Source organism: Salvelinus alpinus, chromosome 14, assembly GCF_045679555.1.
Source record: "Salvelinus alpinus chromosome 14, SLU_Salpinus.1, whole genome shotgun sequence".
Lineage (NCBI taxonomy): Eukaryota > Metazoa > Chordata > Actinopteri > Salmoniformes > Salmonidae > Salvelinus > Salvelinus alpinus.
This window is the reverse complement of record NC_092099.1, coordinates 24,128,190-24,151,523: the sequence shown is the minus strand read 5'-3', so window position 1 is coordinate 24,151,523 and position 23,334 is coordinate 24,128,190. Positions and strand designations below refer to the sequence as shown.

Genomic DNA, 23,334 nt, shown 5'->3' with positions numbered 1-23,334 from the left:
ATCGCTTTTTGGATCGGGGCTACAGCGTTCAGGTCCTGAAAGATGCAGGTATAAGGGCTGGATTACTTGACAGAGAGAACTTGTTACGAAGAGGAGTGCCTCGTGATACATCAGAGAGAGTGTATTTTGTTACAAAATACAGCACTGAAGCAGAGAACATTAAAAGAATCATTAAAAATAATTGGGGAATCATCCAAAGTGATACGCTACTACGCCAAGTCTTTCCTGAACCACCAGTCATAAGCTTTAAGAGATGTCCTACCCTAAATGACAAATTAGTCCACAGTTATCTTCCGGGTGACTCTCAAAAAACTTGGCTTGACCACAAACCCAAGGGCTCTTTTAAATGTTACCAGTGCAACCATTGCAGTAATATTGCACAGAAAAAGTATTTTGTTGACACAGCTTCTAAAATGGAGTATTACCTCAAGCATTTTATTAACTGCAAAACCACTCATGTCATCTATAGACTGGAATGTCCACAGTGCAAGGTGTTCTACATTGGACGGACAAAGAGACGCCTTCAAGATCGCTTGGCGGAACACAAGTACGCCATACGGGTAGGCAATGAAGACTACCCCATGGCAAGGCACTACAAGTCCTTACACCATGGTAACCCTGCCTCCCTACAAGCTATGGGTATTGATCATGTTCCGGCCTCTATTAGAAAAGGGGACCGTCTTAAACAGTTAAACCAAAGGGAAAGTTTTTGGATTTACAAACTACAGGCCACTAAGTACCCTGGTTTAAATGAAGATATGGATTTCTCACCCTTCCTGTAGGGTCGTGATGGATCCATTTGCTGTCATCTAGTGGACATTTTGCTCAATTGCCCTCTAGCTATGTTTGGACTGTTGTTCATGTTTTGCTGTGGTCTGGAGTACTGTGGAATATATTGCTTTCTTGTTCTGGACACTTCTCCCAGTCATGGTTAGGGTTGGAACTGCCTCTCTGGGTGTTCTGATGCTTCTAGCTTGGAGTTGTATGCTCATGATAACATAGCTACAGTATTTCACCTTTTCATGTGTATATTATTGCTTACTAGGTGTGTCCAATTTGGTAACCACTCCCTCTTCTAATTAGGGCTAATTGGAAAAGCCTTTCAAAAGAGGACATTGTATTCTCCTTTTTCTGTACTCCCTGACGAAGGCCATGCAGCCGAAACGCGTCGGTTTTTAAACAACTTTGTTTCTATTGAACATGCTATACTAATAAAGGCATTTTAATTAATTATATGAAGAGTGCCTTGGTCCTCCTTTCTTTTTGATGACCTGCCATTTACTATTGTATTTAATTTCCCCCTTTTCAGAACCGTAAACATTCTTGGTTAACAAAATTGTAAAGCAATACGCTGTGCTGTGCCGTTACTGCTCTATGTGAATCAGCGTCATTAAACAACCTCAACTGGAATCCTACAGGTCTGTCATCTGTGCCCTTACAAGCACCTGGAAGAGAACGCAGTGCTAAGTAAAACCTAACCCTAAAGAATATCCAGTCCACCAAGTCCTCAACTACAACTTCCGAAGATGTAAAATAGGGTCTAAGCTACAACATAAACTCAGCAAAAAAAGAACGTCCTCTCACTGTCAACTGCGTTTATTTTCAGCAAACTTAACATGTGTAAATATTTGTATTAACATAACAAGATTTAACAACTGAGACATAAACTGAACAAGTTCCACAGAGATGTGACTAACAGAAATTGAATAATGTGTCCCTGAACAAAGGGGGGGTCAAAATCAAAAGTAACAGTCAGTATCTGGTGTGGCCACCAACTGCATTAAGTACTGCAGTGCATCTCATGGACTGCACCAGATTTGCAAGTTCTTGCTATGAGATGTTACCCCACTCTTCCACCAAGGCACATGCAAGTTCCCCGACATTTCTGGGGGAGTGGCCCTATCTCTCACCCTTCGATCCAACAGGACCCAGACATGCTCAATGGGATTGAGATCCAGGCTCTTCGCTGGCTGTGGCAGAACACTGGCATTCCTGTCTTGCAGGAACTCACGCACAGAACGAGCAGTATTGCTGGTGGCATTGTCATGCTGGAGGGTCATGTCAGGATGAGCCTGCAGGAAGGGTACCACATGAGGGAGGAGGATGTCTTCCCTGTAACTCACAGTGTTGAGATTGCCTGCAATGACAACAAGCCCAGTCTGATGATGCTGTGACACACTGCCCCAGACGATGACAGACCCTTCACCTCCAAATCGATCCCGCTCCAGAGTACAGGCCTCAGTGTAAGACTCATTCCTTCGACGATAAACGCGAATCTGACCATCACCCCTGGTGAGACAAAACCGCGACTCGTCAGTGAAGAGCACTTTTTGCCAGTCCTGTCTGGTCCAGCGATGGTGGGTTTGTGCCCATAGGCGACATTGTTGCCGGTGATGTCTGTTGAGGACCTGCCTTACAACAGGCCTACAAGCCCTCAGTCCAGCCTCTCAGCCTATTGCGGACAGTCTGAGCACTGATGGAGGGATTGTGCGTTCCTGGTGTAACTCGGGCAGTTGTTGTTGCCATCCTGTACCTGTCCCGCAGGTGTGATATTCAGATGTACCGATCCTGTGCAGGTGTTGTTACACGTGGTCTGCCACTGCGAGGACGATCAGCTGTCCGTCCTGTCTCCCTGTATCGCTGTCTTAGGCATCTCACAGTACGGACATTGCAATTTATTGCCCTGGCCACATCTGCAGTCCTCATGCCTCTTTAGTGTCCTAAGTTTTCATAACTGACCTTAATTGCCTACCGTCTGTAAGCTGTTAGTATCTTCACGACCATTCCACAGGTGCATGTTCATTAATTGTTTATGGTTCATTGAACAAGCATGGGGAACCGTGTTTAAACCCTTTACAGTGAAGATCTGTGAAGTTATTTGGATTTTTACGAATTATCTTTGAAAGACAGGGTCCTGAAAAAGGGACGTTTCTTTTTTTGCTGAGTTTATATAAGCACAAAAAAAAAATCAAGACTCACCTGTTGATATCAATGGTACACCATTAGAGATCAAGTTATTCTGTACTTTAGCTTTAAAATGTTTTGATAATTTGATATCCTTGCTCGCTGTGTACAATACTGGAGCTGGCACCATGCCATGGTGGGGTAGATTGCACGTTTTTGTGATGTGTCCCTGTGGGCTATAACAACAGCAACCAAATTTAGGCTCTTGCAGGTTTAACAATCCAGTTGTGCCAAGAATCACAGTAATGCTTACCCTCTTGTTTATTATTGCTTCATTCGACAGCTGGAGGAAGCACACAGTACCTTTTAGAAAATTAAGTTGATTTTACATTCATAGGCTGTCTGTTGATAAAGCATGAAATCTGTTACAAATGGAGATACTGAGGAGCTGAACTTACACTACGGAAAAACAAATGCTAAGAGAAAGCGATAAGGGCATAAAATAGAGAAAGAGTGGTGGTTAGAGAGAGGAAGAGACAATGAGAAAACTAAGACAAAACAAGACAAGTATATATGCTTAGGAAGGTAAAAATAAGAAGCTTAGATAGATGGAGAGAATGTAGGAAAGAGAGAGAGGGGGCAAATACATTGGTGTCAGTGCAGCCACTTCCTGTGATCAGAGAGAGAGAGAGAGAGAGAGTGAAAGAAAAAAACGAAGAGAGCCCTCTAGAGCTAGCGCCCATCATTCAGCCCAGGACAGAAAGAGAGGGATCATCACCCGTGTCCTTGTAGAGAAATAGAGAAAAGAGGAAGCATGACCATTCCATGGAGGACAGGTGTCATGCTGATGTTCTTTTCTTCTGCAGGTAAGTGCCAACCTAGATGTATTACTTTAGTCACTAAATTGCCATGGTAGACTGCACAGAAGTGGCGATACCATCAAAACTGTTCAGCAAGTATATGAGCTGTTTGTTCTGAATTTATGTGTGAGGGCTAAGGTTAGGAAAATGGTACATTACAGTTGTGCGTTTGGTTATAAAGGGACTTTAATGTTTTCTAGTGTGGCTAGATAGTATGTTTCCTGTGCTACTGTGTATATGCTCTGTCCAAAGCCCTTCGATGGTATTCCTCTCCCACCCTCACCGCCTTCGCCTCCTTACCCACCCAGAGGTGCTCTATCCTGAGTATGAAGAGTGTCCTCCCTCTGGTCAGGAGAGAGAGGCAGGCTCCAGGAGATATAGTGCTCTGTACCCTACCTATCTGTTCATGTTTGTGATTGAGTGGCTACCTTTCTACGCATCTATTTTTAGAGTCTGCGAAGAACATGAAAGCTTAGACGTGGCCTTGTTCGTTTCCGCATTACCAGAATGGCAAAGTCACAGACATACACATATGCGAAAGAGTAGCACCTGTTGGTGTTTGATAACTGAAAACTAGAGAGTGATTATTCTGAGACAGTGTTTCTGCTGAATAAAGAGGGGGACTCAATAGTGAATTTGAAATAAAGTCCTTGATGCAAAATCAAAACTCAAAAAAGTGAATCTTTCCAATGAAGTAATCCTAACATACCATACATTCACGTGTGCAGGTCAATATCCTCAATTAGGTGTGTGTGTGTCTGCATGTGTGCACGTGTACAGATGTAGGATCTTAATTTGATCACTATTTTGTTGCTGAGAATTTTCCTGCAAAGAAGGAAATGCAAACTTGTAGTGTATTTGAGTTTTTAAAAAAGTGGGAATTTAACAGACTTGATTTGCCCTAACGAAAAATTAATCAACCTCTACAAAAATGTACACTGCTCAAAAAAATAAAGGGAACACTTAAACAACACAATGTAACTCCAAGTCAATCACACTTCTGTGAAATCAAACTGTCCACTTAGGAAGCAACACTGATTGACAATAAATTTCACATGCTGTTGTGCAAATGGAATAGACAAAAGGTGGAAATTATAGGCAATTAGCAAGACACCCCCAATAAAGGAGTGGTTCTGCAGGTGGTGACCACAGACCACTTCTCAGTTCCTATGCTTCCTGGCTGATGTTTTGGTCACTTTTGAATGCTGGCGGTGCTCTCACTCTAGTGGTAGCATGAGACGGAGTCTACAACCCACACAAGTGGCTCAGGTAGTGCAGCTCATCCAGGATGGCACATCAATACGAGCTGTGGCAAGAAGGTTTGCTGTGTCTGTCAGCGTAGTGTCCAGAACATGGAGGCGCTACCAGGAGACGTGGAGGAGGCCGTAGGAGGGCAACAACCCAGCAGCAGGACCGCTACCTCCGCCTTTGTGCAAGGAGGAGCACTGCCAGAGCCCTGCAAAATGACCCCCAGCAGGCCACAAATGTGCCATCCTGGATGAGCTGCACTACCTGAGCCACTTGTGTGGGTTGTAGACTCCGTCTCATGCTACCACTAGAGTGAGAGCAGCATTCAAAAGTGACCAAAACATCAGCCAGGAAGCATAGGAAGAGAAGTGGTCTGTGGTCACCACCTGCAGAATCACTCCTTTATTTGGGGTGTCTTGCTAATTGCCTATAATTTCCACCTTTTGTCTATTCCATTTGCACAACAGCATGTGAAATTTATTGTCAATCAGTGTTGCTTCCTAAGTGGACAGTTTGATTTCACAGAAGTGTGATTGACTTGGAGTTACATTGTGTTGTTTAAGTGTTCCCTTTATTTTTTTGAGCAGTGTATATTTATTATAACTCACATAATAATTCACATTTCCTGTTGCTGCAGGATTATTTTCTTGCTGTAGCAAACTGGCTCAGATTAAGATCCTACATCTTGTAGAAATGTAGATGATCACCAGCTGGCCCCAGCTAAATGGTCTCATGCATTTCCCCCCACACCTTTCTTACATTAATAAGTGCAAGAAATTACCCATGCAACAGCTTTTCTAGAAACCACTGAACTACATAGTGTAGAGGCAAACCACATAAAGATTGAGAGAGATATAGAGTTCCCCCTTTTTACTGACAGGGAGACTGTTATCTATATTTCCGATTACATGCAGACTTTCTCTTACTTTAGTAAAATGTATGTAGTAAAAAGTATGTAGTAAAATGTCTCCAATTTCCACCTATGTAAATATAGGTACAGCTCTGTGCTCAGTACTACCCCATTCTCCTTTCTAGTTAAGTATCCATTCACCTGTTTACAGTTTTTCTCAATCGAGTACAAGCATTTTTTGGAACAATGTTGATTTTCAAAAACAGGGTCCACAAGACACACAACTCTGTGGCATTTTGCAAAACAGTAAATCTATTTTCAAAATGTAGTTGCCTTCTCAAAACAAATACATTCATTAAAACTATATTATACCATGCAAATTGCAAATACATTCATCAAAAGAACAGTACTGACTGCAAAAAGATTTACACAACCATACTTATACTGTATCTTGAGTCCAAGCACACAAACAGAAAGTAAAAATATTCCAGTTGATCAATACATTTTCTTTGCCGTCACTAAATCATGATGATCAACATTGGAAGAACAACTATCCAAAGATGCAGAATTATGGGCAATTATTCTGTTTTTTATGCAAATTTCACCCAAACATGTCATACACATCAAATATTCCTGATGAAATAAGCACATTGTGTGAGGATTCATTCATCGGTACTATCATAATCTAATTCCATCTATTCAATACAATGGCTGGTTTGTATATTGTCGGAAGTTAACATACACTTAGGTTGGAGTCATTGAAACTCGTTTTTCAACCACTCCACAAATTTCTTGTTAACAAACTATAGTTTTGGAAAGTCGGTTAGGACATCTACTTTGTGCATGACACACGTAATCTTTCCAACAATTGTTTACAGATAGATTATTTCACTTATAATTCACTGTATCACAATTCCAGTGGGTCAGAAGTTTACATACACTAAGTTGACTGTGCCTTTAAACAGCTTGGAAAATTCCAGAAAATGATGTCATGGCTTTAGACGCTTCTTATAGGCTAATTGACATCATTTGAGTCAATTGGAGGTGCAATTTCAAACGCCTGAAGGTACCACGTTCATCTGTACAAACAATAGTATGCAAGTATAAACACCATGGGACCACGCAGCCATCCTACCGCTCAGGAAGGAGACGCGTTCTGTCTCCTAGAGATGAATGTACTTTGGGGCGAAAAGTACAAATCAATCCCAGAACAACAGCAAAGGACCTTGTGAAGATGCTGGAGGAAACAGGTACAAAAGTATCTATATCCACAGTAAAACGTGTCCTATATCGACATCACCTGAAAGGCCGCTCATCAAGGAAGAAGCCACTGCTCCAAAACCTCCATTAAAAAAGCCAGACCACAGTTTGCAACTGCACATGGGCACAAAGATTGTACTTTTTGGAGAAATGTCCTCTGGTCTGATGAAACAAAAATAAAACTGTTTGGCCATAATGACCATTGTTATGTTTGGAGGAGAAAGGGGGATGCTTGCAAGCCGAAGAACCTCATCCCAACTGTGAAGCACGGGGGTGGCAGCATCATGTTGTGGGGGTGCTTTGCTGCAGGAGGGACTGGTGCACTTCACAAAATAGATGGCATCATGAGGCGGGAAAATTATGTGGATATATTGAAGCAACATCTCAAGACATCAGTCAGGAAGTTAAAGCTTGGTCGCAAATGGGTCTTCCAAATGGACAATGACCCCAAGCATACTTCCAATGTTGTGTCAAAATGGCTTAAGGACAACAAAGTCAAGGTATTGGAGTGGCCATCACAAAGCCCTGACCACAATCCTATAGAAAATTTGTGGGCAGAACTGAAAAAGCGTGTGCGAGCAAGGAGGCCTGCAAACCTAACTCAGTTACACCAGCTCTGTCAGGGGGAATAGGCCAAAATTCACCCAACTTATTGTGGGAAGCTTGTGGAAGGCAACCCAAAACGTTTGACCCAAGTTAAACAATTTAAAGGCAATGCTACCAAATACTAATTGAGTGTATGTAAACTTCTGACCCACTGGGAATGTGATGAAATAAATAACAGCTGAAATAAATCATTCGCTCTACTATTATTCTGACATTTCACATTCTTAAAATAAAGTGGTGATGCTATCTGACCTAAAACAGGGAATTTTTACTAGGATTAAATGTCAGGAATTCTGAAAAACTGAGTTTAAATGTATTTGGCTAAGGTGTATGTAAACTTCCGACTTCAACTGTATTATTATACCCCCCTTTTCTGCGCTCGTGTATGTGCCCTGTCTGTGTTTTAAAGACTCTTCATCTTCTGTGTGCCCTGTAGAGGCTTCATTGAATGAACCGGTCATCTGCTACATACTGGACGGAGTCCTGATTCTCTACTCCATCATCACCACCGTTCTATTCTTCAAAGTGAAGGTGAGTCACAATACAGGTGGGTAATGCCACCCACCCTTCCATTGTCTACCAATGATGAGGTACTAGTTATTTAAGTGTATACAGTGAGGAGGAGTTAGTGCACAGTTTACAGAGGCGTGTTATCGTTCAATTGAATACATATAAATGGATGTAGAACAGTGTTATCAACTCCTTGTTTCTGCCCCTCCCCTCTTCTCTCTGTCTGCAGTGGGGCCAGTCTGTAACTGAACCTGTGGAGGACTCCACATATGCAGTGAGTTTCCTACAACGTCCCATACCTTGTGTGTGTGTGTGTGTGTGTGTGTGTGTGTGTGTGTGTGTGTGTGTGTGTGTGTGTGTGTGTGTGTGTGTGTGTGTGTGTGTGTGTGTGTGTGTGTGTGTGTGTGTGTGTGTGTGTGTGTGTGTGTGTGTGTGTGTGTGTGTGTGTGTGTGTATGGTGGCATCATGGACATGACACGGTACTGACATTCTGAATGTACAGTACTAGTCAAAAGTTCAAGGGTTTTTCTTTATTTTTACTGTTTCTACTTTGTAGAATAATAGTGAAGACATCAAAACTATGAAATAACACATGGAATCATGTAGTAACCAAAAACGTGTTATACAAATCTAAATATAGTTTATATTTGAGATTCTTCAAAGTAGCCACCCTTTGCCTTGATGACAGCTTTGCAGACTCTCCCCATAGTATTCTCTCAATCAGCTTCACCTGGAATGCTTTTCCAACAGTCTTGAAGGAGTTCCCACATATGCTGAGCACTTATTTGCTGTATTTCCTTCACTCTGCGGCCCAACTCATCCCAAACCATCTCAATTGGGTTGAGGTCGGGTGATTGTGGAGGCCAGGTCATCTGATGCAGCACTCCATCACTCTCCTTCTTGGTCAAATAGCCCTTACACAGCCTGGAGGTGTGTTGGGTCATTATCCTGTTGAAAAACAAATGATAGTCCCACTAAGCACAAACCAGATTGAATGGCGTATCGCTATTGTAGCCATGCTGGTTAAGTGTGCCTTGAATTCTAAATAAATCACTGACAGTGTCACCAGCAAAGCACCCCCACACCTCCTCCTCCATGTTTCACTGTGGGAACCACACATGAGAGATCATCCATTCACCTACTCTGCGTTTCACAAAGACACGGTGGTTGGAACCAAAAATCGATTTTCACCGGTCTAATGTCCATTGCTCGTGTTTCTTGGCCCAAGCAAGTCTCTTCTTCTTATTGGTGTCCTTTAGTAGTGGTTTCTTTGCAGCAATTCGACCATGAAGGCCTGATTCACGCAGTCGCCTCTGAACAGTTAATGTTGATGTGTCTGTTACTTGAACTCGGTGAAGCATTTATTTGGCCTGCAATTTCTGAGGCTGGTACCTCTAATGAACTTATCCTCTGCAGCAGAGGTAACTCTGGGTCTTCCTTTCCTGTGGCGGTCCTCATGAGAGCCAGATTCATCATAGTGCTTGGTGGTTTTTGCGACTGCACTTGAGAAACTTTCAAAGTTTTTGAAATGTTCCGCATTGACTGACCTTCATGTCTTAATGTAATGATGGACTGTCATTTTTCTTTGCTTATTTGAGCTGTTCCTGCCATAATATGGACTTGGTCTTTTACCAAATAGGTCTATCTTCTGTATTTCACCCCTACCTTGTCACAACACAACTGATTGGCTCAAACGCATTAAGAAGGAAAGAAATTCCACAAACTAACCCTAACCCTAACCCTAACCCTAACAAGGCACACCTCTTAATTGAAATGCATTCCAGGTGACTACCTCATGAAGCTGGTTGAGAGAATGCCAAGTGTGGGCAAAGCTGTCATCAAGGCAAAGGGTGGCTACTTTGAAGAATCTCAAATCTCAAATATATTTTGATTTGTATAACACGTTTTTGGTTACTACATGATTCCATATGTGTTATTTCATAGTTTTGATGTCTTCACTATTATTCTTCAATGTAGAAAATAGAAAAAATAAAGAAAACCCTTGAATGAGTAGGTGTGTCCAAAGTTTGACTGGTACTGTATGTTTTTGTAAAGGAACTCCTGACGGGTACTATTGCTGACGACTATGAGGATCTAAGGACTGACCAGACTGCAGCTACTAGACGGGTGAGTGAGAGGGCTATTATGACTAGCGTGTGAGAGAGGCCATGTTATAATTCTGAGCACAGTCTTGTTAATGCGTTCATGTTTGTGGTTGTCCCTCTTAGAAGCGCAGACAGGAAGCTAGTAGCGACACATACCAGGTAAGGACTACTCCTTATATACCACAGGCTTATAACCTTGTTCCAATTCTGAGATATTGCGGAACACTGATCCTAAATGCAGGTTCATCCACTTCTGCAAGCCTTCCATTCCAGGGGTGCTTTATTAATTTATTGACCAATACCATAAAACTTGTTTTGTTTTCTAGGCTCTCCAGATAAATAATGATGGGCGTGAGGTCTACCAGGTGATCGAGTCCAAGGGGAGGGTAAGAGTCACATGTAGTGAACAAAACACATGACTCAGCCCCCTGTGCTGAGTCATGAACTACATATCTGCATTTTACTGGTATTGTGACATAGAACATTGAAAATCTATAGGTTATGTACATTTGAGAGATGGAAAGATGAAATCTCTACTCTGCCATCCATACCCTACACTGTGGATAGTCATCAGCGTTTCATAAAACTGCTATCAAACTTACATGACAAGACTAGGGCAACACAAGTGAAATGTTGTCATCCAACTTAATCTGTAGAATAGCTCCTGAAGGCTATTAACCTACACATTCTTCCTGTGGGTTCTCTCTTCTCACAGACTCGCAAGAAGGACAAGAAAGCCAAGGTCCCCCAGCCTCTCAGTGCAAACACCCAGACTCAGACCCGGCCCTCCGCCACCTCCAAACCGATCTGACCCAGTCAGCCCTCGGCACGGAGGCAGCTGTTTACTCCACTGGCAGGTCTCCCCTGCACTGATCCCACAGTCAGCTTATATCTCTGAAGATAACAGTATAGAAGGTTATCTGCTTTCTGGCTATAGCAGTGTTCTACTCTTGAGCTCAACTCCCTGCCCTGTTATTGCATGTTACAAATCAGCAGAAAAGTGTGCATGTCTTATCTATGTTTATTGACCGCTTTCTGTGCCCTTTATGGCTGTATGTGGTAATGTTGATATTTTGACCATAATAAAAAACAGTACACGTTCCAATGTTAAAACACTTGGAAAATGGTTTAATGATGTTTACAACTAAAGAGAACTGTACAGTTACAGTAAAATATTGTTTATATATATATATATATAAACAAATAAAATACAGCAGACAAATGCATCAAATCTACCATGTGTCCTGATTCACATACTTTAAAATGTTCTACACAATCTTTCAGTTCTATATGCCGCCACCCGCCATGTCTGGAGGGGGGCGTTTCGTAGTCGGATCTGAGGCATGTGTCCATGTGGCAACAGTGAGCAGTGTTCTAGTCCAAACTGGAACGGTAGAACCGCGCGTCACAACGACAGCGTGGCTCCCAGAGTTCTAGAGTGACAGACAGGGATTATTCAGAGGAAAGACTACAGTCTGGGAAGATACAGTGGACACATTCCTTTAGTTTAGCCCAAGCTTAGTTTACAGAGGAATAATTATTAATGATTTTACAGAATGCATTTCTCAAAAATCCACAAACAAGTAATATGTACAGGTTTACCTTTTTTTGTTTTTTATATATATTTTTTTAAACCATGGTCACTTGGGCCGTGTTGACTGATATGATCACACACATAATTTGACACCCAAAACATACAAAAATACTATATCTTTAACCTACCAAGTGTAAGACAGTTCTGCAATTAGTTCCATGCTGTGACAGAAAAGAGCGATACACCAAACAAACGAGAAGTTTTTCATTTAGGTTTCTCAGAAATATACCAAAATATACATCTATGCTTTGGAATTACCGAGGCTAGAACTAAAGCCAGTGCTGGGGTTGTCTCTTAATACACAAGCTGCAGGGTGAGAGGAAGGGAGAGAGAGAGAGAGCGAGTGACAGGACAGAGTTATCTTTGGTATCTGCGTTTGTAAAACATTAAATATTTGGATATTTTTGCATTGGGATAATGCTTGTGAGATCCTACAACTCCCCACTTGGAATAAAGCATCAAACAAAGCTTCCCTGGGACCCCATTGGCCAAAGTGTTTAGCCAATCGGACACAGGCCATGCAGAGTGAAGGACCATGATGCATAGTGTCAAAGCTGAACAGAGAAAATCGAGAAACATAGTAAGAAATGAGGGAGGGAATGTAAGAAAGAAAACAGTGGTGAGACAGAAACAGTACCCTAGAACCAGAGAATGTGTATCCTAGAGACAATGTGTCCTGGCAACTACAATGCACTGACTTGGAGCCAAACAGACGCACTGTACCCAAGAGGCAGAAACAGTGTATTTTCGTGACAGTCTTTGAACATGTGTGTCCTAGCAACAGTTCTTCAGACAGACAGACAGACAGAGAGACAGTGAGTCCTGAGCATAAACAGTGTGCACAGAATCAACCCTCAGTGTGTATTAACAAACATCACCCAGCCACCACGGGATTGGTTAATTGACCTGTCCATCAGAGAAGCCCACTTTGCCCCTCCACACTCAACATATCCCCATCCACAGGCACTGCTACAGGTACCAGTTGTGTCCACGGTGCACACACAGCTCTGCAATACAGGTGTATTGACTTTACAGCTGAATGTGTGTCTCATGGGATAGTGAAGCAGAGAGGGGTGAGAGATGGTGTAGTCCATATACAATCACTTTAGAAGTCTTTGGTTAACGTTCCCACAGGAAAGAAAGAGAGCACAGCGAGACAGAGTGCCACCAGGTAAACAGACACACACACCAACATCTACATTCAGAATCTAAATTAGAATAAAATAGGGCAGGGTTGTCAAATCATAGAAAACAGAATGGAGGGGTAAATCAAGTACATACTAGTGGTAAATATTTCAGAGGTAAAACCAAAGAAAAATGTGTATAATACTTTCAGCCTTATTAGACAATTGGAGGTTGAGGTCTGAGAGGCCAGTGTGTTTAGGGAGACTGATGGTGATGCTCTTGTAAAAAATTATTATAAAAAAAATAAGCAGACATTCTGGTACTGGTGCGTGTCTCCCCCTGGTGGCTGCAACTGACACTGTACACTAAAAACTGACACCTGTAGGCTTCTCTGACAGGACCTTGATGTTTTTTTATATTTTTTATATCCAGCTTTACATTTTTATTTCTAAAGTAGATGAAAGCAAGTTTCACTTAGTCTCGAGTTAAAAATGAGGTATACAACAGCTCCCTTAACCCACCTAGTTACCCCAGACTTACTGGTGCCGTTCTGCACTTTCCCTTTACACCCACCTCACACCACAGTGGGGGGTAGACCACATGCATCAACACAGATCCACTTCTAGAGCATCAGACGAAACAGAGAGAGATCCAGATCCACAACTTCACAAGTCTTATACTCAGAGGAAACACCTATTCAATATTATCATCCCCTTCTTCCCTTGAATGCTTTTATCATAATCTTATCTTTATCTGTAAACTGAAAACAAACGCAGCATCATGGTCTGCAGTCAGCACTCCCTTCTCTCGATCAGCACTCCCTTCTCTCAATCAGCACTCCCTTCTCTCAATCAGCACTCCCTTCTCTCAATCACACACACAAACACACACACACCACACACACACCTGCTGGAGTTCAGTTATTAGTAAAGCTTTTCTATAGGTATTCCCGACCTGTATGAGTCACCCCTAAAATCATAGGTAGCAACATAACCGGCCAGAACAGCACTCTCCCAAATTATGCCTAAAATACACTGCAGATTTTCAGCAAAGAACTATGCACTGAGTGAGCTAGCTAAACACAAAAGCTAGCGAGGAGGTAGCCTCTCTCACTAGATTACTCTCATACACTGTCGCACAAACAACAATATGCTACAATGCTTGTCTTCTAAATAACAATAAGGCATAAATGTCAATGTTAATCTTTTGTCAAACCTAGAAAGACAGTGATCTTGCCCTCTCATGCTATACAAAACAATTAAAGGCATAAGTAATAAAAAAAACATTCAAATGATTGTTAAAAACAGCACATCAAATCAAATCCATAGTAAACCAAACAACCAGACAAAAAAGATGATGAAAGATTAAGATCATGCGCATCAGTCTGTTTGTTCCCCTAGCAACTGCACAAGCAGGGACTGTCCGATTGAAGCACCACAGCAAGCCTCTCTCACTCAAGAGACCACACCCACACATGTAATGGTCACAGGTGTCCGCAAATCACGCACCAAGGGGGTGCGGTCAAAGTTTTTGGTCTTGACATTAATAAAAATATGTTTTTTTTTAAGTTTTTTTTCTATAAGCATGACAAAACATTACATTCAGTCTTGATAACATACTAGTTCAAATATAAAATATGAATATCTTACACAAGTTGTATATATATTTATATATATATTTATCTCTAATCTTTTAGTCGTTCCTCAGATAAATATTTCAGTAACTTCCCATGGTGCCGATGGCCAATGGTTCACCAAGCTTCACAACTGGTTTGTGACTACAAACAGCACTACAAATAGGACTACAAGTCCCATTCGGCTTGCCATGACCTCAAGAACAGAAAACCAGTGAAGTGAGCAGCATCGAGACATCAACCCAGCCGCAGAGAGAAAGGCTTTCGCTTTGCTTTGGCAAGGATCACAAAATAATGTCAAACTGTTAAAACCTGGAAATAACCCATAAGTAGTAGTACTAGAAAATAGCAGTAGTAGTTTGTCCTAGTTTTAGACAACAATTACTCTTTAGTTTATTTTTAAATGGCAAAGCCATTCAGTACTTGTACCAGTGGAGGCTGGTGGGAGGAGCTATAGGGGGACGGCCTCATTGTAATGGCTGGAATGGATTCGATGGAACGGAGTCAAACACGCCGTTTCCATATTTTTTTATATGTTTGATACCGTTCCATTGAATCCATTCCAGACATTACAATGAACCCATCCTCCTATAGCTCCTCCCACCAGCCTCCACTGACTTGTACATTCTACAATATTCTACGGGTGTGAGATTTCTTAAAGTGAACCTAATGTTTAAGTGATGCTGAGGTATTCAGTCAAAGTAATTCACGATTAGAAAAGGAGCACATAAAAATGTATTAGCGTAGAGAGATGTCTCTGCGTTTTCAAACTATGCAGTCATTCATCTGGTTACGTTAGGGCCGATAGAAGAACACTACTGTTGTGTGGGGTTGTTGTTTACGAAAGGGGCAGCTCGATAAGGGCGGCACAGGGGGCTATGTTGCTTGGGTGCAGGTCAAGGATCTTGGCAGGTCCGAAACATCTTTACTGGTGCTGACAGTGGATGAGCCCCCATAGTAAAGTTAGTTGGGCGATGAGAGGAAGGAGAGAGGGCTTCAACCACGTGACCTGAGAGCTGCTAACAGGATGTGGTTAGAAAGCTAGAAGAAAAAGTGCAGGTCCTTGTTCCTTAGAAGTGGGTTAGAGGTGGGGGATGCCAAAAGGATTCAAATAGGCGGGTATAAGAGAAGAAAACTTGTCAGTAGTAATGTGTAGGATAGTGATCGTGTGAACAGCAACTTGCGCGAGCACACAGGCACAGCAGCTAGTGAGAAAACAACTTTGGTTCAAGCTTTTTATTTCATGGCTGAGGATTGGTAGAAAAACTAAAACGGACAGCCCCTACCCGACTACTGAATGCCTGACTACAGCCCAAACTGCTGCCAAAGCAGATACGCCAGTCTAGAAAGGATCACAACACAGTCCGCCATATCATCATTGGGGGAAACGTAGAGAAACAGGAAAGAGTATTGAGGGCAAGCACCCACTGATATCATATAACCACTACCATTCAAACCTAAACACCACTCAAATATATTAACTTTATACAGGGGGACAATACCCCTGACCTCCCTTCTTCCCATCCCTTTCTATTTGGATATTTGCGCTGCCACTTTAAAGCTGAGCAGGGAGAGCCGTAGTCAAATTAAAAAATAAGTTTGTCTTTGGAAAGTGATCATCAAAATATTGCATTTTTATCTCCTGTTGTCTAGATGGAGAGCTTGTACTCAAATATTGGACTAGGCTAAGCTACACTGACAATACACAGCAACAAATATTTTTGGTACAACTTGAAGTAAGCCAGTCAAAAGACAGCAGAAATAAAGGACAGAATGTTGGTACAGAATGTTTAACTTCTCTAAAACAGGCAGACTGCAGTTCATAAATCCAGTTTTTTTTGGTACAGATACTGTGCACAAGTAAATAAAGCGGCATTAAAAAATCTATCAGAGCAAAAACAGACAACGACCCCATCTCCATCCAGTTGGCCTCACACCAACTCCATCCAGTTGGCATGAAAACCATAGACACCAACCGACATAGCAGTCAGAGAACACTCAGGCATATAACTCCATGGATCATACAGCTAACCCCCTGCCCCCAAACCAGTTAAAGCTCTAAGCGTTATCATTTCAGTAATTTCATATCAGTGTCTACGGTCCGCACCTAGACTACGATTTACAAAATTGTGGCAGGCAAAATATATTTTTTATATATAAACAAACTCAGTGTTACCAGACAGAGGCCGGAGAGAGAACAAATGGTCAACCCCGCTCCTTAAAGCAACGATAACCGTTATATCGGCCATTTATTATTACTCGGTTTTAAAGCCTTATAACCACGATTAGAAATTGATTTACAGTACCAGTCAAACTTTGGACACACCTACTCATTCCAGGGGTTTCTTCATTTTCTACTACTTTCTACATTGTACAATAATAGTGAAGACATCAAAACTATGAAATAACACATGGAATCATGTAGTAACCAAAAAAGTATTAAACAAATCAAAATGTATTTTATATTTGAGATTCTTCAAAGTAGCCACCCTTTGCCTTGATGACAGCTTTGCACACTCTTGGCATTCTCTCAACCAGCATCATGATGTAGTCACCTGGAATGCATTTCAATTAACAGGTGTGCCTTGTTAAAAGTTAATTTGTGGAATTTCTTTCCTTCTTATCAGTTGTGTTGTGACAAGGTAGGGGTGGTTTACAGAAGATAGACCTATTTGGTAAAAGACCAAGTCCATGTTATGGCAAGAACAGCTCAAATAAGCAAAGAGAAACGACAGCCCATCATTACTTTAAGACATGAAGGTCAGTCAATGCGGAACATTTCAAGAACTTTGAAAGTTTCTCAAGTGCAGTCGCAAAAACCATAAAGCACTTTGATGAAACTGGCTCTCATGAGGACCGCCACAGGAAAGGAAGACCCAGAGTTACCTCTACTGCAGAGGATAAGTTCATTAGAGTTACCAGCCTCAGAAATCAGCAATTAACTGCACCTCAGATTGCAGCCCAAATAAATGTAACAGACACATATCAACATCAACTGTTCAGAGGAGACTGTGTGAATCAGGCCTTCATAGTCGAACTGTTGCATTAGAAACTACTACTAAAGGACACCAATACAAAGAAGAGACTTGCTTGGGCCAAGAAACACGAGCAATGGACATTAGAACAGTGGAAATCTGTCCTTTGGTCAGATGAGTCCACATTTGAGATTTTTGGTTCCAACCACCGTGTCTTTGTGAGACGCAGAGTAGGTGAACGGATGATCTTCGCATTGGTGGTTACCACCGTGAAGCATGGAGGAGGTGTGATGTTGTGGGTGTGCTTTGCTGGTGACACTGTCAGTGATTTATTTAGAATTCAAAGCACACTTAACAAGCATGGCTACAACAGCATTCTGCAGCGATACGTCATCCCATCTGGTTTGCGCTTAGTGGGACTATCATTTGGTTTTCAACAAGACAATGGCCCCAAACACACCTCCAAGCTGTGTAAGGGCTATTTGACCAAGAAGGAGAGTGATGGAGTGCTGCATCAGATGACCTGGCCCCCACAGTCACCCGACCTTAACCCAATTGAGATGGTTTGGGATGAGTTGGACCGCAGAGTGAAGGAAAAGCAGCTAACAAGTACTCAGCATATGTGGGAACTCCTTCAAGACTGTTGGAAAAGCATTCCAGGTGAAGCTGGTTGAGAGAATGCCAACAGTGTGTAAAGCTGTCATCAAGGCAATTTAACTTCTTGCAACTATAGGGGGTGCTGTTCCGCATTAGCATTTTTTGGTCTCCAAATTAAACTGCCTCGTGCTCAATTCTTGATCGTACAATATGCATATTATTGTTATTATTGGATAGAAAACACTTTCTAGTTTCTATAGCCGTTGGAATTTTGTCTCTGAGTGGTACAGAACTACTTCTACAGCACTTTTCCTGACAGGGAGTCAGATTTCAGAAATTTTTACCCCTGATCTGGGATCGGTTTTAAGGTGCCAGTAGATGCTATGGAGAAACCGACACTGCCTACGTCTTCCTCTGGGTGTCAGTACGTCATCACGCTTTGAATGGATTCGATTGCGCAATCAGAGCCACTATAAAACACGAAAACGTGGAAGTACCGCTCTCTTCCTGCATGCGTCTTGCGCAAAATGGACATCAGACCTGCCTCCTTCCAAATGGTTGTTTAGACAGTGATATTTATCCGGTCATGTTTTTAGTCGTTATAGTTGTTAAAAACATCATAATGTAGTTAATTTGAACCGTTTTATAGCAATTTATATCCGTTTAGTGCGATTTTGAGGAATTTCTTTGTCGTGCACTCTGAAACTTTGGGCACGTTTCGGGGTCCCGTTCGATCGTTAGTGGATATTTCGAAGGACAGAGGACATCTATCGACCAAAAGAAGATTAGACCCAAGAAAGGATACATTGCCCAAGAATCTGATGGAAAATCACCTCATAGTAAGGAATATTTAATATGATAAATCGTTGTTCTGTCGAAATATTTTAAACGCATATTACGCCATTTTGTTTGTTATAGCTTCTCTTGGCGAACGCTGTATAAGAAAGTAAGGATAATTTTAGAAATGTAAATCAGCGATTGCATTAAGAACTAATTTGTCTTTCGATTCCTGTCAACCCTGTATTTTTTAGTCAAGTATATGATTAGCTTTCAATTAAACTAGATCACTCTGAAAGATGACGTCCGACATTTTGAGGCTTGATTTCCTAGTATTTTCATTGTGTAACCACGGTTTTGTATGGCTAAATATGCACATTTTCGAACAAACTGTATATGTATGTTGTAAAATGATGTTACAGGAGTGTCATCGGAAGAATTCTGAGAAGGTTAGTGAAAAAAGTAATATATTTTGGCGATGATTACGTTATAGCTCTCTTTGGCTTGAATCGATGCTCTGGTAACGTTTTCACATGTGGTATGCTAACTTATCGATTTATTGTGTTTTCGCTGTAAAACGCTTAGAAAATCTGAAATATTGTCTGGAATCACAAGATCTGGGTCTTTCCATTGCTATGCTTTGTCTATTCTTATGAAATGTTTTATTAAGAGTAAATTGGTCATACACGTTGCTCTCTATAGTAATTCTAGTCGTCTTGTGATGGTCGGTGCAATTGTAAACTGTGATTTCTACCTGAAATATGCACTTTTTTCTAACAAAACCTATCCTATACCATAAATATGTTATCAGACTGTCATCTGATGAGGTTTTTTATAGGTTATTGGCTATCAATATCTTAGTTTAGCCGAATTGGTGATAGCTACTGGTGGAGAGAAAAAATGGTGGACAAAGAAATTGTGTATTTTGCTAACGTGTTTAGCTAATAGATTTACATATTTTGTCTTCCCTGTAAAACATTTTAAAAATCTGAAATGGTGGCTTTATTCACAAGATCTGTATCTTTCATCTGGTGTCTTGGACTTGTGATTTAATGATATTTAGATGCTACTATCTACTTGTGAAGCTATGCTAGCTATGCTAATCAGTGTGTGGGGAGGTGGGGGGAGGCTCGTTAGAGGTTAAAAAAAAATGTATTTAACCTTTATTTAACTAGGCAAGTCAGTTAAGAACAAATTCTTATTTACAATGACGGCCTACCCCAGCCAAACCCGGACGACGCTGGGCCAATTGTGCGCCGCCCTATGGGACTCCCAATCACGGCCGGATGTGATGCAAAGGGTGGCTACTTTGAAGAATATAAAATATAAAATGTATTTTGATTTGTTTAACACGTTTTTGGTTACTACATGATTCCATATGTGTTATTTCATAGTTCTGATGTCTTCACTATTATTCTACAATGTAGAAAATAGTAGAAATAAAGAAAAACCCTTGAATGAGTAGGTGTGTCCAAACTTTTGACTGGTCCTGTATATCGGAGTTAAAGCTTAAATTAATGTTAGAAGTACAAAGTTCTGAAAATGTCCACTCACACACACTAAAACAAAAGAAAACAAACTAAGCGCCTCTAAAATATAACTTTGATATGATTTGTGCCGAGGCCTGTCCAACAGAGCCTGACACAAAATAAATTCAAACTATAGACAGGGAAACACGCAAACCTCCCCTTTTAGTGATGATGTAGATTGTGAACTTTAGTAGTAAATCATTTTTGTTAGAAGAAAAAAACGTCAAAAAAGTTAAATCTAATTTTTGGTTAGAAGTATTTCAGAAGATGTTCTGAACAGGGAAGAGGAAGATATATACTTTTGAAAAAGGTGACAGAGAGGAAAGAGGGAAAGCTAGGTGGTCCCTCAGGGGTCACAAGGAGCACAGACCATAGAGTTCAAGATGATCCTGTCTCAGAAAATGGCCGCCCCAGTGCTCCTGTGTGACCCGCTGCGTACACCGACAAAAACATCCAGGGAGACGCACATCGTTTTTGGAGTACAAGGGAAAAGAGAGAATGAAGAATGAAATAAAAACGTAAAATATAAATTCCAACCCTCTTCACAGAGGGTTTCTTTTTGGTGGCAGCAAAATGATTAAATAATGATAGATGACAGGCAGAAGGACAAGGAGGGACAGGATGAAGAAGTGGATTGAGCAAGTAGCCTAAGGGCAAATCTTAAACAACAGCCCTATTCCCCATGTAGTGTCTTACTATGGCCAAAGCCATCCATATCGTACGCAACATTTAACCAAAAGTAGTGCACTAAATAGAGCATAGGGTGTCATTCGAGGCGATTTGAGCCTTCAGCTTCACTGGGCCTTGGAGGCAGTGGTGATGGTGGAGGCGGGCACTGGGACGGTCGCCGTGGTGACCTGGTGGTTGGCTGTGACCTGCAGGGCCCCTCCCCCAGCGGCTCCGGCCGACACCAGGCTGACGGGGTTGCTGGTGAGCAGGGACAGGTTCTGGGGGTTCAGGAAAAGGGGTTGCACCAGGTTGGGAGTGCTGCCGGCCGAGGTGTTAGCGAACAGCAGGTTACCACTCCCGTCCAGCGAGGTGATGGGGAGAGTGCCACCCGATGCCAGAGCTACAGTGGGAGGAAAGGAGGGACAGAGGGGGTTACCCAGCTATTTAGACATCATCAGTTGGAGGAGAGTTACAGTAACTGTGGATTGATGGGGATGGGTAGTGTAGCTAGCTATCCGCCGGAGCTGTGAAGAGTTCTGATTACGTCTCAGACACAACGATGTCAGTGACAAGACCAACGTGTGGTGAAGACAAAGAAGACAGGTGCACTAGTGTCAGGTATAGACTAGTTATACAGGTATATAAATGTAAGGCAGTGGTTTTCAACCTGTGGTTCTCATATTTTTTACGGAATAGGTTGGGAACCGCTGGTGTAAGGTACCGAGCAATGAGAAAAGTAGTGTAAAGCCTAAATAAGTTCAGGAGTAAAAATGTGCTTAACAAGTCACATAAGTTGCATGGACTCTGTGTGCAATAATAGTGTTTAACAGGATTTTTAAATGACTACCCCATCTCTGTACCCCACACATACAATTATCTGTAAGGTCCCTCAGTCGAGCAGTGAATTTCAAGCAGATTCAACCACAAGGAAGCCTGTACAGAATAAAAATATTCAAAAAATGCATCCTGTTTGCAGTAAGGCACTAAAGTAATACTGCCAAAAATGTGGCAAAGAAATTAACCTTTTTTGTCCTGAATACAAAGCGTTTTGTTTGGGGCAAATCCAAGAATAGTGGTAGCTGTATCTGTCACACCCTGATCAGTTTCTCCTGTCCTTGTTATAGTCTCCAACCCCTCCAGGTGTCGCTTGTTATCCCTGGTGTTTATATCACTGTGTTTCCTGTCTCTCTGTGCCCGTTCGTCTTGTATGTTCCAAGTCAACCAGTGTGTTTTTTCCCATGCTCCTGCCTTTTCTATTCTATTTTACTAGTCCTCCCAGTTTTGACCCTTGCCTGTTTTCTGGACTCTGTACCTGCCTGCCTGACCATTCTGCCTGCCCTGACCTCGAACCTGCCTACCACACTGTACCTCCTGGACTCTGATCTGGTTTTGAACTTTTGCCTGTCTACGACCATTCTCTTGCCTACCCCTTTTGGATGTAATAAATATCAGACTCAAACCATCTGCCTCCCGTGTCTGCATCTGGGTCTCGCCTTGTGCCCTTATAGTATCATGTTATGGGTATGCTTGTCATCGGCAAGGAAGTTTTTTAGGATAAAAAGAAATGGAATAGAGCTAAGCACAGACAAAATCCTAGAGGAAAATGTTGTTTAGTCTGCTCCTAACAGACAAATTCACCTTTCAGCAGGAGAATAACTAAAAACTCAAGGCCAAATATACATTGGAGTTTGGAGCTTACCAAGACGACATTGAATGTTCCTGAGTGGCCTAGCTACAGTTAACTTAAGTCAGCTTTCAAATCTGTTGCAAGACTTGAAAATGACTTTCTAGAAATGATCAATAACCAACTTGACAGAGCTTGACAAATTGTTTAAAGAATAATGGGAAAATATTGTATAATCCAGGTGTGCAAAGCTCTTAGAGATTTACCCAGAAACTCACAGCTGTAATTGCTGCCAAAGGTGATTCTAACATGTATTGGCTCCGGGGGTTGAATACTTATATAATCACAATATACTAGTGTTCTATTTTCCATTAAAAAATGTATATATTTAAAAAAAATCTTCCACTTTGACAGAGTATTTTGTATAGGTCGATGGCAAAAAATTCAATTCATTTTAACAAAAAAATT

General features: G+C 41.6%; 2 protein-coding genes across 9 annotated transcripts in view; one reads left to right on the top strand and one right to left on the bottom strand.

The window, feature by feature from the left end:
- The first annotated feature begins 3,247 nt into the window (after positions 1-3,247).
- Positions 3,248-11,578, top strand: LOC139539182 (T-cell surface glycoprotein CD3 zeta chain-like). The gene is made up of 7 exons (XM_071342077.1): positions 3,248-3,770; positions 8,165-8,259; positions 8,468-8,512; positions 10,294-10,365; positions 10,467-10,502; positions 10,670-10,729; positions 11,059-11,578. The coding sequence occupies exons 1-7, from the start codon at positions 3,719-3,721 to the stop codon at positions 11,152-11,154; spliced, it is 456 nt and encodes a 151-aa protein (XP_071198178.1). The 5' UTR covers positions 3,248-3,718; the 3' UTR covers positions 11,155-11,578.
- LOC139539181 (POU domain, class 2, transcription factor 1-like) overlaps positions 11,443-23,334 on the bottom strand; it is a 29,861-nt gene continuing 17,969 nt past the window's right edge. For all 8 annotated transcript variants that reach the window (XM_071342075.1, XM_071342070.1, XM_071342069.1 and 5 more), the window contains one exon: positions 11,443-21,642. In XM_071342075.1, coding sequence (XP_071198176.1) covers positions 21,368-21,642 — 275 coding nt within the window. In that variant the 3' untranslated portion in view covers positions 11,443-21,367. The remainder of the gene's footprint in view (positions 21,643-23,334) is intronic.